General features: G+C 46.8%; 2 protein-coding genes across 2 annotated transcripts in view; one reads left to right on the plus strand and one right to left on the minus strand.

Annotated features, from left to right (window-relative positions):
* Nucleotides 1-433, plus strand: part of LOC142027761 (A-kinase anchor protein 1, mitochondrial-like) — a 312,309-nt gene extending 311,876 nt beyond the window's left edge. Inside the window, exon 12 of the mRNA XM_075021968.1 lies at nucleotides 106-433. The gene's annotated coding sequence lies outside the window, so the exon portion shown is untranslated. The remainder of the gene's footprint in view (nucleotides 1-105) is intronic.
* Nucleotides 434-540: 107 nt separating this feature from the next.
* Nucleotides 541-12,745, minus strand: LOC142027760 (A-kinase anchor protein 1, mitochondrial-like). The gene is made up of 10 exons (XM_075021967.1): nucleotides 11,374-12,745; nucleotides 9,184-9,317; nucleotides 7,617-7,743; nucleotides 6,941-7,071; nucleotides 4,915-5,092; nucleotides 4,075-4,225; nucleotides 3,373-3,440; nucleotides 1,921-1,994; nucleotides 1,067-1,132; nucleotides 541-925 (listed from the first exon to the last, which is right to left on the minus strand). Exons 1-10 carry the CDS (start codon nucleotides 12,011-12,013, stop codon nucleotides 866-868), a joined length of 1,629 nt encoding a protein of 542 aa, XP_074878068.1. The 5' UTR covers nucleotides 12,014-12,745; the 3' UTR covers nucleotides 541-865.
* Nucleotides 12,746-17,036: the final 4,291 nt, after the last annotated feature.

Below are 17,036 nucleotides of genomic sequence, written 5' to 3' on the forward strand. Positions count from 1 at the left end.
TGGTGTGAAAAAGTTTCTGTAAAGTTCCCTTTGTTTCCAGTGTTTTTCTTGTACAAAATATTACAATGGTTTTTTATATATATGTTTACAGACTTGCACAGCTAGAAAAATATAAACTACAATTGGGCTTGGCAATCAGTTCTTTTCTTTAAATACATGACATTTCAGAGCAAAAATTGTAGTGGTAACATACCCTGCACTTCAAGCATCTGCACAGAAAAGCTTTCTTCCTTAAGCGTATCAAGCCTAAAAACCATGACTGCAGTGAGACATGTGCCACAGTAAGTGCAACGAATGCAATTCATCTACCTCCTGGCATAAGGAAGACACAAGATGAATGTTATTTGTGCAGGTTAGTGGCACAATATAGAAAAATCCGTAACTAAACATTAAATTCCTTAATAACATTCATTAATTTCATAGGCAGAGCCTGTTAAAAAAAGGACAACTGTTGTAGCTTTTAAGAAAAGCAGACGCTAAGTTCACGGGGCTTTATACATCTTGAACAAAAATGCAACCACAGTTAACATTTCGGGGCATTTGCTAGCTTCAAGCAAGCCCCCAGGTATTAAGGTTTTTTCCATTCAACTTTTAAGTAGAGGCCGGGGAGGATTTTTTGCTTTAAAGCTACAGTATCTGTCATTATGGCTTTTAACACCCCAGCTTTCACCCAGATGAGGTACATGTTTCTAGTGAAATGGTAACAGTTGAGCAGGATGAGTTTCAATGGACCACAAAAATCCACACATAGGTGTAAACAGGTTGTCTTATGAAAGGTTGCCAAACCAAATTGTAACAGCGCAAAACAAGATTTCTTCTTTTATTTTTCTCTGTAGAAAGCGTTGTCGAGGCATCTAGGACGTCGCTAGTAGTTAAGCCACTGAGCAAACCCTCTTTCCACCAGACTTCTGTTTACCGACACCACCTAAAAGGAGGTAAAAAAAAAAGTAGAAAGGTGAACAAACTACTAGCAAGAAGCATCAGCAAGTTCCTAACCAGCAATAAAAAGTCTGCATAATCATATACCTTATCAGTGTTGAAAAAATAGGCATGTTAACATACCCACCTCATCTCCCGTCAAGTTCCACAGCTGTATCAGTGGCAGACCTGTTGCGCTGTCATAATTTGTGACCTGGAAACACAGAAGAACATTAGCGTGCAGCAATTCTGGTCTGAGCCGTGCAGGGTGCAAGGCTAGCATCATTCACTGCATATCAGATCCTCAGACTCAGCGTAGGCTCGTGGAAATGTAGCTCCTGCCACCAGGCAGCTGGGACACCCTGCTGGCAAGTGCGCTCTGGTCGCTCAAATCCGTGCCCTTGCTAGAATTAGTGATGCATTTGAGCACTGCACTAAAACCCAAGGAAGCTGCGAGATTGAGCGTCACAAGCGCTATCGGCTTCCCACTCGTCCCAACTGCCTTACGTGGACAGCTACAGCCACTGTCAGAGGCACTTCGGAAGAGGCAAGTGCCTCTTCGCTGAGACCAGGCACTGCATGCAGAAGCCTTTGGGATGCCCTTACTTCTCCCTCCGGCCAGCCAGAGGCCAAGTCCTGGATGTCAGTCTTGCAAAGACTGTTGAGACTGGCAAAGCAGCGCAGACCCAGGTGAATATTTGATCCGCTGGACAACAGGCCACTTTGTGCTCTGTAAATCCATCCAGGTGCCCTTCCTCTCTGCCCGCATCAGTAACAAGAGGGAATACTCATCCCTTCCCAGCCAGGCAGTCCTGAGTGGTCCTGGTGCCACACAAGGAAGTTTTCGGCGCCCGAGATTGCTCGACGAGAATCCTGCCCAGCAGCCAGGCTTACAGGCTGTGGCTTTGTTTTCGATTTTAACACGCACGGTATGCGAGGGGGCAGAGAGGACAACAGCAGCAGTCAAATTGGCAACCAGACTTCCAGGCAGCTCTCGTGTACCTGTGCCACTAGGACTGCGCCTTTGGTCATCTCACTAACAGCGGCGTCGGCTTCAGGTGAAAAGTGATCCTCGTCTTGGGAAAGAAAAGAGCAGGAGAAAACAAATGAGATATATTCTTCACAGGCTTTAAAGGCCAGAAGGGACTATTAAGCTAATCTTGCCTGACCTCCTACATAAGTTAGGCCAGAGAATCCTCACCTACTGTTGCTGTACGCATTTGCTGAAACCAGTCTATTAAGCTGGAGATCACACAAGTATTGTGCCTGCTGTGTTGCTGAAGGGAAAGGATGAAGTGCTTTCTAAAGCCACTAGCTCAGTTAATGTGAACATAAGTGGCTGATGAATTAGGAGGCTTTAAAGACAGAAAAGTCTACTTCTGCAGTACGTTTGAGCTGCCATTAGTATTTTGATCCTTAATAAACTAAGCTCAGGGGCCTCAGGACATTACTGACCCTGCACAGAGTGCAATACTGTGAACGGGAACTCCGAAGCATTTGTATCACAGGCCGGCTGGCACCTGAACAGTGCCAAATGCACTCTTGGCAGCTCAGGTCTCTCAGCCTGCACAGCTTACGTGGGCACTGTTGCTAACTCCACACCTGTAATGCAGCAGGAAACTCTTGTGTCCCAGGCAATACAGTTACAATCTACACTGCAGACCAGACATTTCAGAAGTATTTTCATTTTGGAGGAAAGTTGCTTATTTCCTACCAAATCACTGCAAAATGAAGTTTCTCCTTTGTGCTCCCCACCCTGAGACCGCCTCCAGCAGCAAGTGAACTCCTTACAAATCCCGAAGGAGGTCGATTACCTCAGGGAACATGGAAAACACTGACTTCTGCAAGAAGCAGCTTAAACCTCGCCATCCATCTACAGTCTTGGCAGAGCCTCCTGTACCTCCTGGTTAGAGCACGCATCTCTAACACCACTAGAAAAAAGGAAAAAAAAAAAAGGGGGGGGGGGGGGCAAACCAAAGCATTTCTAGGTAGTGACTGACATTCTTCCAGTGCTTGGAGGGTAGTCTTTTGAACACAGAATTATACACATCAGTCATTTTAGTAGGAAAATGTCAGATATTCATCTAGCAGATTAAAAACTAAGTTTGCGTTTACAGCTACTCTATGACAGAAGAAGGCAGAGTAGTTACAGCTGCTTCACCTGTACCCTGCCAGTCCTGCCAACTTGCTGTTTAGGAGAGTAATTCATTCTCTCCTCCACCCAGGAAAAAGCCTGAACATTTATCATCTTTCCCCTGGAGCCTGACAGGTTATGCCATGCTAGCACATTTAGAAGAATAAAATACAATTTTTCCAATCTTGCTCTAGTCACATCAGAGGCTGCGCTTGCAATAGGAGGGAAAAGGTTTAGACAGAATCATCGCTTGTACACAGTTGGTATCCATTTAAACCTGCAGGGGGAGCACCAACGGTATGTCTTGAGAGCTCCATTACCTGGGAGTGGCACCACGTTGTCTAGTAAAACTTCTGCTCCTTGGAAAGGTAGTGATAAAAAATCAGACCTTAAAGAAAAGAGAATCAATCAGAGTAAGAACACGGCTTTAAGTTTCTCCTGTATTCTTTTAGAGCAATTGATTAATCAATGTCACCTTACAGGAATTCAGTTTGAAATTGATGACAGTAAAAAAAAAAAATCAGATTGTTCTCCCAGCAATCTAAGCAACAGCAATAAATAGTCTGATTAGCACGCCAAGTTGGATTGGGCTCCAAGCAAAAACCACCTCCATAATGGAAGCTGTACTGCTTTTCTCCCACCTCTGGGGCACAATCAAGTATTTAATGGGCTTGTCTAAGAAAACCCCCATCCAATACAGCTCTCCCAGCCAATGGGGCTGGGGCACAGAGAATCTGAATCTTCTTTCTAGCTCATCAATTAACTACAATTTAGGGCCTCCTGAAGGCATCCTTTCACTCAGCTTCCACGCTGAAGTGGCAGAAGTTGCAATTTCCTCTCCCCTCCCCTTCGAAAAAGCCTTGCAAGAGCTTGCTGTGCTCCCAAGGAATTCACAGCTGCTGCTGAGCCAAACCTTTCCACCGTTTTCCGCTTCAGCTGTGGAAAAACCTATAAGCAATTCAAACGGTATATGAAGATTCAAGCCAGATATTGCCTTAGGCCACAGAAGAGGAGCTAAAGACCTGATTTGTCTGAGTGTGTCAATCTTCACTTTGTCGTATCCTCCATAGTCCACGTATCTGAGCTCCACTTCACCGGTCTCTTCGAAGTAGCTAATAACTTGAGCCCGGAACCATGCCCCATCCAGGCCTGGAGCCGCGCAGATAATGCCAACTGCAAAACACAGGAGTACAGAGGAGAAAGGCTCAGCGTAAGTGGATTTCCAGAAATTAGCACTTCAGGCATCAGTACTTATCTACTGAGAATCAACAGCATTTCTTACGCTGCCAACATCTTCTTTCACCACCACCCACACCCCCACCAGACAAGGCCTGCAGCTGGGACGCAGGAGAAGTGGGTTTTACTCTCAAGTCTCTGTCTGCCACTTCCATGCTGTTCTACCCAGGTGTACAGTTCCCTTCCAGCCTTCGGTCACTAACAGTGAGGTCTGTCCCCAAAAAGGAAAGTTAGCGCTAGTAACCCCCTTCCATGTGATGCACCCTCCACTTTACACCACGTGCAGACTGTGACACTATGAAGATTTGGGAGTAGTTCCATACTTTGTCAGCAAAAATACACCAGATGCCAAGTTGATTAGAAATAGCCTGAGATGGACTTTATCTCATTCTGAATTTCAACATGCAACTAAGTGGCTGGGGAGGTACTCTAGGGATGAGTGGGGTAAGGAAGAGTAGAGCAGCATCTGTAGTCTGCCAGCGGCTTAAAAAAATATGAAATGACAAGTGAACTATCACATTCTCATCCACTGGGAAACTTCCCAAGCCTAACTCAGTGGCATCAGGCTTTCGTGTGACCCTAGAAGTTTCTCAGCTGAACAATTTGTGAGCAATCACATTACATGCCTTCTACTGGAGTTGGCAGGGTTGGAATTTCCAGTTGAGAATAGCAGGCGTACATCTGCTGGTCGAGGCTACGCAGACCATGGAAAGTGGGGTGCGTATGCTGCTGTAGAAACATGTGCCCTGCATCGACTTGGTTTGCCACGACGACCTCTACAGAGACTCCGTCTGGGAGGAAGAGCTGTCATGTGGAGAAAAGAAATTCTCATTAGCGTTCACTGCAACACAAGCTTCATTCACAGCAACTCCATGTTCCACCAGCAACTCCTGAGGCTTACAGCCATGGGTGGAAAAGCCCTGGCACTCCGGTATTTCACTTCCAAAAGCTACTCACTGTTACTCCCTGCTGCTCTAACAGAAATCAGACTTGAGGCGGGGCCCGCCTTGCATACAAAAAGACTATCGGCATGAAGCAGTCGGAAGACTTATTTACCCAAGGGATCCGGGGAACTACAGGCCTGTCGGTCTGACCTCGGTGCCAGGGAAGGTTACAGAGCAGATCATCTTGAGTGCCATCACACAGCAGGTACAAGACAACCAGGTGATCAGGCCCAGTCAGCGTGGGTTTATGAAACGCAGGTCTTGCTTGACTAACCTGATCTCCCTCTGTAGCAAGGTGACCCACTTAGTAGATGAGAGAAAGGCTGTGGATGTTGTCTACCTAGACTTTAGTAAAGCCTTTGACAGCATTTCCCACAGCATTCTCCTGGAGAAACTGGCTGCTCATGGCTTGCATGGGCGTACTCTTACTAGGTAAAAAACTGGCTAGATGGCCAGGCCCAAAGAGTGGTGGTGAATGGAGTTAAATCCAGTTGGCAGCCAGTCACAAGTGGTGGTCCCCAGAGCTCAGTTTTGGGGCCAGTTCTCTTTAATATCTTTATCAATGATCTGGACAAGGGGATCGAGTGCACCCTCAGTAAGTTTGTGGATGACACCAAGTTGGGCAGGAGTGTTGATCTGCTCGAGGGTAGGAAGGGTCTCCAGAGGGATCTGGACAGGCTGGATGGATGACCTGAGGCCAGTTGTATGCAATTCAACAAGGCCAAGTGCCGGGTCCTGCACCTGGGTCACAACAACCCCACGCGGCGCTACAGGCCTGGGGAAGAGTGGCTGGAAAACTGCCTGGTGGAAAAGGACCCGGGGGTGTTGGTCAACAGCCGGCTGAATATGAGCCAGCAGTGTGCCCAGGTGGCCAAGGTGGCCAATGGCATCCTGGCCTGTATCAGAAATAGTGTGGCCAGCAGGAGCAGGGCAGGGATCGCCCACCCAGGGATCAGCACTGGTGAGGCTGCACCTCGAATACTGTGTTCAGTTTTGGGCCCCTCACTAGAAGAAAGACGCTGAGGTGCTGGAGCGTGTCCAGAGAAGGGCAACGAAGCTGGTGAAGGGTCTGGAGCACAAGTCCTATGAGGAGCAGCTGAGGGAACTGGGGTTCTTCAGTCTGGAGAAAAGGAGGCTGAGGGGAGACCTTATCACTCTCTACAGCTACCTCAAAGGAGGTTGTACCGAGGTGGGTCTTGGTCTCTTTTCCCAAGTAAGAAGTGACAGGATGAGAGGAAACAGCCCCAAGTTGTGCCACGGGAGGTTTAGATTGGATATTAGGAAAAATTTCTCCACTGAAAGGGTTGTCAAGCATTGGAACAGGCTGCCCAGGAAAGTGGTTGAGTCACCATCCCTGGGGGTATTTAAAAGACGTGTAGACGTGCTGCTTAGGGACATGGTTTAGTGGTGGACTTGGCAGTGTTAGGTTAATGGTTGGACTTGATGATCTTAAAGGTCTTTTCCAACCTAAATGATTCTATGATTCTACATTTCTCAGCGCAGGCAGAATGGAAACTGCAGTGGAAGAGCAGGTAGGCAAATCTGATCTGTAACAGTTACATAAGCTGGACAGCAGAGAGCCACACAAAATCCAACTGGTTTTGAGGGCATCTGTGAACCAGCCACGTTGACGTAGCATACTATGACAGCAGCGACCAACAACAGCCTTCCACCCTGACATCAGCATAGCCAGCAAGCTGGGACTTACCCAGGCAGTCATAAGGAGGGAATGAAGCGTCAGTGGTGTTGGTGGAGGTAGAGCGTAGATGTTGGTGAGACACAGCTCTTTGAACTTCTTGCCAATCAGGCTCAGTACTTTTTCGACTTGTTGCGAAGAGCCTGGAAGACAAAAATCCCACAGAAAGTCTGTAGTACAGATATGCTGAGGACACCCCCACCCCGTGAAGTGCCTTCTGCGCTACATCAACGATTTAATTTTTAATAGATTGGCCATGTAACCTGATATCAGACCAACATGAGCAACTCAGGCCCCAGTTTCAACAGCGTTAGCCTCCAGTATGAACCCAATTCACTGGCAGATATTTTTCAGCCACAATTAATCTAACATCCTTCACAGTCAAGACCGCACTTGCTGATACACATCCCATAGCTCCTCCTTCAAGCCTGAAGGGATCCTTCAAAACGTGTTGGTTAAACTACAGCAGCCGAAGATGTTAAAATGCATTCTCACCTCTAGAATAAGAGGGTTCAAATGCCAAGGCACAGGCAACTTGGCATACACCTCTACTGTAACAGCACCGATTAGAAAAGTTTTGTAAAGCACTAGGCTCACAAAGCCACTAAATCTGTTTAAATTCCTTGCCCATCTAATTAAGGCCCCCAAGCTACATATTAGACCATGAATAAAGAGACATTCCGCTTACCTTCAATGTGACAGACTTGGGAGTCACGGAAATAAGGTAGTGTTGAGACATAAATTTTGGCACCAGACGATTGCCTCAAGAAGCTCATAAATTTTCCTTGTTTGCCGATCAAGCGGCCAACTAATTCCTTTATGAAAGTAACAAGAAAGCAACAGTCAGGAAGAGAAACATAGATCAAACAACACCGTTCTCTGTGGCTTATTTCACCCACATTCCCAGTTCCTGTAGCACAGGGCCAGGCAGAATAAGTATAAGGGAATGCTGGACCAGCGCAGAGTTCAGCAGGTCTATGACAAGTCAAGGTAGATACAGATCAGTAAGCACAGCTTGTTTTGATAGATCCGTCTTCGTATCTTGTAGAATGACACAAAGACACGATGGTTTTTACCAGGCCTGGTAAAAGCTACTGTCTTCCTACAGTCAAGTGAAGTCACGTCCTCTCCCAATCTCCTACCATTTCTTGTTTTAAAAAAGCATGCTACATGCCTTTTTCATTCAAATATGAAATACTAAGTTTTAGCAATTTTTAAACAAGCTAATTAGATTAGATAGGGAGTAGACAAATTCATGGGAGAGTAAACCAGGCTATCATGCCCATTAGACTGCAGAGTCCCAGGACAGCTGTGCGGGATGATGAAGAGATGTCTTTGCATGCCCTATTACTTCTACTCTTTCACTGGCACCTGCCACCACCTACTGTCAGAGACCAGGTACCAGAGCAGAAGTGTTGGGCCCAAGTCAGTATGGATAATCCTATACAATGTAGAGTTGGCTACTTCAAGAAAAGTGACAGCCTGTCTTCATGAAACACTGAAACATATTTTTCTGCTGTAGAACTGCTTCTTTAGCCTGTGTTTTACTGGTCCATTAAAATGCACGTTACACGTCTTCCCTGGGCTCACAGCATCCAAGCACTCGAGGCAGCATGCTTATCCTGCCGGGAGCTGCTGTCTCACATTACTGGCTGTCATTATTCGGGTCTGCTGAGCAGCAGAACTGCAAGAGCGATGCTGTGCAGGACAGCCACAGATGATTTTGCATACACAAAGCAGGGAAGAAGGTATGAACGTAGTCCTAAAAACACAGTCTCTCTCTCAACGCAAAAGAAAGCTCACTATAAAGACAGAGACACAGCAGCTCTACAGAATAGCTCATACGAGCATTCAGCTTGTGAGGAAGGGTTTGGACAGGCAGTTGAAACATAACCCTCCTACATAGCAGGGGAAAAAAAAAAAAAAAAAATCACCTGCCCTTAATAACTGTGTACCCTCAAAGCCTTCTGAATGCTTTCAGAGCATCGGACTAACAGATTGGGGTGGAAGATAATGGGGAATAATGAGTCCAGCAACCAACATTACCCTGGGCATAACCCTGACATGCCTCTTGTTTACAGGTGTGTACTGGCTCTTTGTTCCTGTTGAGTCCTAACGGGAGCTAAATGCTTAAATCCTCGTTGATTTGTTGTTGATCTCTCTGGGATGGCACTGAGCCAGTACCAGGCTGGAAGAACCAGAAGATGGCTATGTAGGGCAAGGCAGGATGCGCGAGCAGGCCAACGGCTGGTTACCTTTGGAACCTCTATCTCCCAGATAACGACGCCGGACTTGCTGGATTCTCCTCTTAGCTTAGAGTTCTGCCGACTCACTGTCTTCCTCATGGCACAGCCACTGTCCACAAAGTCCACGCTATTTACATCCAAACCTACAAGACATACAGACATGTCAGTATTCAGACAACCCACACAATCCAGCTACCAGACACAAGGCCATGAAAATATATAATTTCATAGAGAGGTGACATTGAGCTCTTCCTATGCATTCAGTTGGGATGATCCTGTATCAGGTTCTCTGGTATTTCAGAAAGGGTAAAGTCCCATCACACGCGGCCTGCTACAAGTTTCCTTTTATTGCTGGAGAAAAACCTGCACACCTCTGGGAATGCAACAGAAGGAGGCCCGAGTTCAGCAGGAGTCCTTCAAACATGGTGACACCTTATGCAGCAGCAGAGACAAGACACTTTAAGTCAAAAGTTACCAGCTGAACGAGAGCTATGCTAACACCAACACTGAGCTGCTGCTGCAGCAAGGTATTTTGCATTTTCCCCACATGGTTTAAACAGGGCTTTTCACAGGGAGTTCAGCATGCAGGGAGGGATGTGCAACCTATTCGTCTGCTCTTTGCATTGACATTACATTCCTGCCCCAACGAGGGTTGCACGGTGACCTGAGCACCAGCTGTGCCCACTACTAGCTGTGGTAGAGGATTGTCTCTTGCCCAGATTTGTCATATGCTTGAAGAAACAAGGTGCCAGAGCTGAGCTACGTTTTGTTCCCAAACCATCAGCCGATGCCAGGAACATTCGTACTTGGGAAGGGGACAAACTCAAACAGCTTCCTCCTGGTCAGATCCCAGATACAGTCAGTGTAACAAGATCAAGAACAAGAACAAGGCTGATCCTTCCTCCAGATTAACAAGCAGAAACATGAAGATCCTCACTTGCTTGCAAGAATTCAGATCACCCAGTACAAGACCGAAGAGAAAAATAAGCCCAACAGCTGCCTCACATTTGCCACATCTTAATAAGTAACACAGCACAGATGCCTCGAAAGTCAAAGGCAAGCAGTGCAGCTGTTTGCAATAGACTTGCTAGACAAGGATGAGGATTTAAGTCTCACAGCCTGGGTGCGAAGGTCAGCTGTAGGACCTCTTATCCAACACAGCCACATTATCAACTTTACCTGCTATACGCCGTCTCCCTACCTGTCTCCCTGCAGAGCTTTCAGCCCTTGTCATCACCAGGCTCCACAACACACCGTTGTACCTTCTCATCGCACCAGCATTCACAACAAGGCAAAACCATTTTCCTCCTGTGGTTACTCTCACTAGTGAAAATGTTTTGTGGGTTTAATCCTTAATTGTTGGCAAACTCACTCCCCATGTCTCACAACAAGCAGCGTTCCAACTACTTTGTAGCAATTACAAAAGACATCCTGTCATTAAGGGCTGTTGGCGCCACAGGGTCCTATAAAGGATTTTAACATCCATCCCCAAGGTCACACGGGTTAACATTTGCTCAGACAGCTTTGTATTCTGCCAGGCACACATCATCCAGGATCTAGAAGGCAAAAGCAACGCAGAGACAGATGGGGGAACTCCACGAACATTGCTCCCTGTTGGGATTTCTTGGCATGCACCTACCCTTCCAAGCAAAAAGGCTTCAGGGTAATTGGTCTGCAACCAACTGATTTTATCACAGCTCGTCAGAGCACTTCCCTGGTTCATCCAACAGCACCTCAGAAACCTGCCTTACAGCCTCCTTTCGGCAGCAGCCCACAAACACAGATAAGAACCCAGTCCTTACTAGAGGCTGCCCGAACTGAAGCAGAAACCATTTGCATTAGCAGGTCTCAAACCAGCAAGGTGTTCAACAGCCTGGCCTACATCCAGACACAGCCCATTTCACTGGGCTACTCAAGCACATGCTTCGCTTTAGACAATAAGCTTTGTGCTGAATGCAGACCAGTCTGTTCAACCTTTCGTCGTATACCCTGAAGATCACCCAGCTAACACGGGATCCTACAGGGACGGGAATTCTGAGAGCAAATGCATACCCACCTGCACACGAGGCCTAAATATTCATCTACTGGCAAAGGTAAAGATGAAGAGGACTTATCTGAACATGTTCTGAAGCAGAAGGGTTACAGCACATAAAATATTTGTTCACCACATTTTCATGGGAGCATTTTCAAATCCCTTACCTCCTGAGCGATCTCCATCCACCTCTGCTGCCCTGCGACGCTCATGATTCAAGCCTGGACCATCCTCCACGATTCCCAAAGACTCTCGTGTCAGTGTCGCTGATGCTGATGGCCACTGATCTTGGTTTGCACTAGAGCTTGAATCCTGTACAAGGCTCAGCGCAGCACTGCCGTGACACTCTGTGCTCTTTGAGATCAGAGGGAGAGAAACACAAGCAGGGACACCGCTTTCATCTTGAGATCCTGTCGTTTCTAGTTTTTCACTGTCGTCCTCAAGGGTACTGGGCTGCGTTGTCACTACTGACAGGTCTGGAAGGTCCTGTGAGAGATCTAGCCTCTCGTGAGTTTGAGACAGAAGAGAGGGCGTCGTCGACCCTGCTGAGAGCAGGGAGGTCGAGGTTTCGTTCTCTCGGCATTCCTCTTCTGACGAGAGAGGCAGTCTTCGAGGAACACATGCTTCTGTTTTGGGTGGTGAATCATTCTCTGGCGCTTCTTCCTGCTGCTCTTCTTCAGTGGCTATTGCTTGTTTATCATGATAGCTTGCATGCTTTTTTCTACGGGAATAGATCCACCAGCAGCCAACAAGTGCCAGCACTCCAGGTATGGCATATGGGATAATATTGCGGAAACGTGAAGCCATTTTACAGATCCTTAGCAATTATGTCTAGAAGAAGAAACAAAAGCCATGTTACAATAGTCACAGGAAAGGTAACAGCAAGGCTAAAGTTTCATAAATGCCTTGAGGTATTTCTATTAGCATGAACAGACTCGTTTTCTAGCCACTCCTTAAATTCACATCTCTGCTCCACCAACAGACCACAGAACAAGATCCTGACCTAAGACTAGGAATATCTGGACATTTCTCACCATTACGCTCACCAATTTCACCTTATCCCACCTTTACATGTAAAACAATTTCACCTTCTTTCTCCTGCCTCACCTTCGCAGGTCAGTACTACACACAAGGACAGCATCCGGCACTGCAAGTCTCTCCAGCATCAGGCTGGGTTCACAGCACAGCGGTACCACCAGCACTCCGAGACACAGACTTGACACGCTGCAGGTCTCCCCACTTCTCTGCTTGAAAGGCAGCACCACATTCCTGAGAGTTTCATAGGTTGACAACACGCACTTCTCTAAAACATAATAGCTCAGTGAAGGTGAAGTGCTTTGCAAATGTTCTCATCCACAGCAACTGCGAGAGGCTGGTGAGCGGGCACACGACAGAAGTCTGCAGTTAAGTAGACGCTAAACAGCAACACGCAGCTACTCCATTTACTTTTATACACACAGTGTAGGAATTCCTAAACAAAGAACAGCTACAGCCTGATCAAGCAAGTGCCTCCCAATAACCAGAAGTGCCTCTACAAGATTTTGCAGCAGTGAAGATGGGAAATCTGCTATAGCGCCCTTACAACCGCAGTATTTATCTAGCAAAAGCAGCCCGGATAGGGACACTACTACCTAGGAACCCAGCTCCAAAGTTTGTTCTACATTACTATGTTGACAGCTGCTGCTTCTCTGACTTTCCAGAGTCGAAAGCTGTCTCTCTGACTTAGAAAGTGTGTGCACCCTTCCCCACCTGCACACCGCCGAGACTCATGTCCCAGTCATGCTCCTCCATTTACAAGCCTCACCTGGGTTATCCGAGGCAGGGCTGACATGCCTTTCCTTTTCCTTAAGGAAAGTCTACAGCTGGAACACAAAGCTAAACAGTTACCCACATCCCCAAAACAGCCTTGCTGCAAAGCACTTACAGTTTATATTTTCACTGAGCAGGAATTAAAGCAAAACATCACATGTCTGGTGATGCTTACACATGACAGATTTTTCTCCAAACAGGCCTCAAGAGCCTGTTTTTGCCAATGAGCAACAAAAATAAAGATTGTTTTCAGGAGATAGCAAAGTCCTAGAAATGGGAACCACGCACTGGAAAAGAGCATTATCTAGCTCCTCTTTAGAAGCATAATATTTCCGAGACAAGACAAGGCAATCAAGTCATTCTGTCAACTATGCTTAGTCTGTCTCAACCGGAAAAAAACTTGTTATCAGAGCAAGCCTCCTGACCACAGCTTCCAAATACAACTCTCCTTTAGGGCCTTGATTTTCACGACAAGCTGATTACATTCTAGCCGAGGGACAAAAACATGCCTCCCTCAGGCTCAAACCGAGCATCCAAGCCTCAGAAAAATTAATATTCTCTCCAGATTTCTCACCTCCTCCAGCCACACCCTCCCATGCCACAAGAGCAAATACACAACTTTATCCAAGCTAGCTCAGACGCCAGCCTTGCTTCTGTACTGTTTACCACGGAGTCCTAACGACCGAGGCAAGTAAATACATGACTGGCAAAAACAGGGACTAGAAAATTTCTTGCTTAATCCCAAATCAAAGGTCAGCTGCAGACATGACTTAAGAAATCCAGTAATATCTCCAGTATATCACAAAAGAGGTATTTACGTTGTTCTACAAAGAAAACTTGAGTGTGTGTTAATTGGACATTCATAGCTGCTTTCTTCTAAATCCAAGTTACTTCCAGCTGGCTTTACACAGTCAGGTAGCAGGGCTCACTGCTGAGGATGAACTTTCAGTTAACGGCAACATCTGAGATTTGGAATTTAAAAAAAAAACCAAAACCAAAACCAAAACCAACAAACCTATGCAATAATTTGGATGTTTGGTTTTTGGAACTTGGTAAATGGAAAGGGTGAAGTCTGTACATTCCCAAGACAAAAGATTCACATTTATGCTCTCCAGCACAATGGCACATTGTGAGCCACTGCGAGTGCTCGTCTGCTGTCTGCTTAAGTTGTTATAATTAATGCAGAACCACCCTACAAGCTGTCTCGCAGGCGTACCACAAACTCAAATTAAAGTAGCTCACATAAGTCCATTCCGAGCAAGCTTTCCTGATTAAACAGACAGCCCTATTATTATCCGATTCCCTATTAAGTTGCACCAACTGTACAAACAATAGTCCCACACAATTCCGCAGCGCAGGAAGGCAGTAGCAGGATGCCCCACAGAGGGCCAGGCCTATCCCAAAGCCTGGCAGACAAAACAGTTCTAAGAGTCATTTTCAACATTAATATAATTTAAGATAAAGATCTTCACTCTTCTGTGATATTTAGATCAGTGGGGACTGGTGGATTAGCTGACTGCTCCTTGTGAAGCTCATTTAATTTCATGTTTTTAATTTGACTAATTTTAGCAAGAGCTGCATTATACTATCAGTGATCGTGTTAAATGGGAATTCCACATCCTTCCATCAGCTAGAAAGGGATGAAAGGCGGTGGGTCTGTACAAGATGCCAGCAGACACCCTAAAGCACCGGGTCGGCTAGGGGACAGCTAACACCAACAAACATCTCCTAACGTAAACGTGATGGGAAGACTTCATTGGCCTGATTTCGATACGCTGGTCACAATGTCACTTTTTACGTGATGCCTAGAAGATGACTGATTTTTAACCTGCTCAACCAAACGGTTGTAAGATGCAGCACATACTTCTCTTCCATTGCCTCCACAGGAGAGCTCCTAAAGCCCACGTGCCTTTTCCAACACGTTTAAGAGCGACAAAACCCGCTCTCCGCTGCCAATTTGACAGCCAGTTCAGGACTGCAGGGGCAATAGGATCATTTAAACACATGGGGGGAAGAAAGCCTGCGATTCTCCTGCCAGCAGCAGAACAGAACGTGGCAACTTGTCAAATCACATGGCTTTAAACACTGCCAAACTGGAGGGAGCCTGGCCCGACAGTCCTCGCACTCTCCAGGCAGGAGGAGCCAGCTGGAGAAACGCAGCAGCTCTGGAGGCTTTGGACCGGAGACGATCGGCTCGTAAGAGCCAGAACCAGTGCGAAGGGCTGGATGCCCCAGTGCCGTTTCCCAACACGCAGGGCCCCATGCAGTCCCGCACCAAAAATAGCGCGGAGCTCGCACACTGTATGCGCTCACCCCGCACCGCCAGCCACTTCCACTTCTTTCTAGCATGTCAGGAATCCGGTTTAAATGTCACACCTTCTGTCAAGGCAGGGCCAGAGAGCTGCAGCTAGGACATGAGACTTTTCCAACTTGCTAAATAATCCCCACGGTAGGTCAGGATGGGATTAAGACAGCAAGGGGAGAGTAGGGGTCAGTCAGCTCTCCAAATCTCTATCCTGACTTGATTTATGGAAAGCTCCTGGTAAAGACCAGGGAGATGAGAACAAGAATGAACGCACACCCTTGCCTACCTTAAAAAAAAAAAAAAAAAGCGCCAAGGACAGTCAACTTATTCTACTTGTTCACATTAGGGTCCCAGAGCAGTTTTAAGCCACCTTGTTTCCCTAGCCAGGACAAACAACCCTTCAGTATACACATCCTTATTAGGTTAGAAATGTTTGCAGCATGAGGTTCAGAGAAAAGCCAGATAATTCACTCTCAAGGTTCGAGAGGAGACTTCAGCAAGCACTTGCTCCGGATTTTCAGGGCTTTCTACACACAAGGAGGTCTGTTCTGGGGGCAAGCTGCTTCAAGTCTCTACAAGAAGAGAGACAAGTCCCAAGCGACTGAGCCCCGGTGCTCTGCAGGGACATACCCTACACTGCTGCCAGTCCCTGCCTCCTCCGCTCCCCTTCCGCCCCAGCGCTGGAGAGGTTACACTTCCAAACCCCAAAAGCAGTGGCAATCCAGGCTGGAATTAAAGGCTGTCCTGAAGGACCACAGAGCAAACGAGCAGGCAGCTAAATTGGAAATGTAGCTTCAACAGCAAGGCCGGGATGCCTCCCTACAAACCCTATAGTTAGTGATACAGCACTCAGGAAATAAATACTATCTGGGTGAAAGAGAACTGGACAAGGTTGGCACAGTTAAAACTAAATGGGACCACGTGGGCTCTTAAAATTTTCCATGCTAAAAATAACCAGTAGCACATGCTCTGCCTTATAGGAGACATAAGGAGTTGACAAAAACCTAAAGAACTGGAGGCCCTACCGTTAAGATTAAAATAAGAGAAATTACTGCAGAGAAACAGACATAGACTTACTTGATCTACATTTGGCGTAAGGCTTTTCTTTTTCCATTGAAAGTCCAACTGGCATAGGGTACTGCAGTATCTAAACCACAGCTTCTTTGCTTTTTCGTACAAAGATAAAGGAGGCAGACAGTCAGCCACAGAGGGACCACCTGCTGCTTCCTCTCTGGAGAGAGAGCCTCTCCAGAGTGAGGTTCAAACTGGAGAGCAAAGACAACTCCTACCCACTCAGGTTTGCATCAGAGGCTGACCTCAAGGGACACATCTGTGAAGTCACAGTGGCCTGCCATGTCACGGGGCTGCAAGCCCTTGCATCACGCACTCCTGATCACCAGGGTGTCAGTCGGCCACAAGACTTTGCAGCCTTTCCCGCACTCTTTTCCCAGGCCAGCCTGGTGTACCACCATCAAAACCACCATCACGCAGAGGTGAGAGCTGGCAAAACATGACTCAGTGGCTACAAACCTCCAAAGACAGGTAGGAGCCAGGCAAGCAAGATCTCAAACCGGATGGCGCTTATTTTAAAAAGAAGTGAACAGGTAAGTTTCTCTATACTTAAGTAATTAAAGTGCTCTGCAGCAATTTCTGCTTCCAACAGCAGCCAGCAGCACTGAAAGACAACAGCAGCAAGAGATACCCCTTAAGCAATAC

This window comes from Buteo buteo, unplaced genomic scaffold (genome assembly GCF_964188355.1).
Source record: "Buteo buteo unplaced genomic scaffold, bButBut1.hap1.1 HAP1_SCAFFOLD_55, whole genome shotgun sequence".
NCBI classification, from domain to species: domain Eukaryota; kingdom Metazoa; phylum Chordata; class Aves; order Accipitriformes; family Accipitridae; genus Buteo; species Buteo buteo.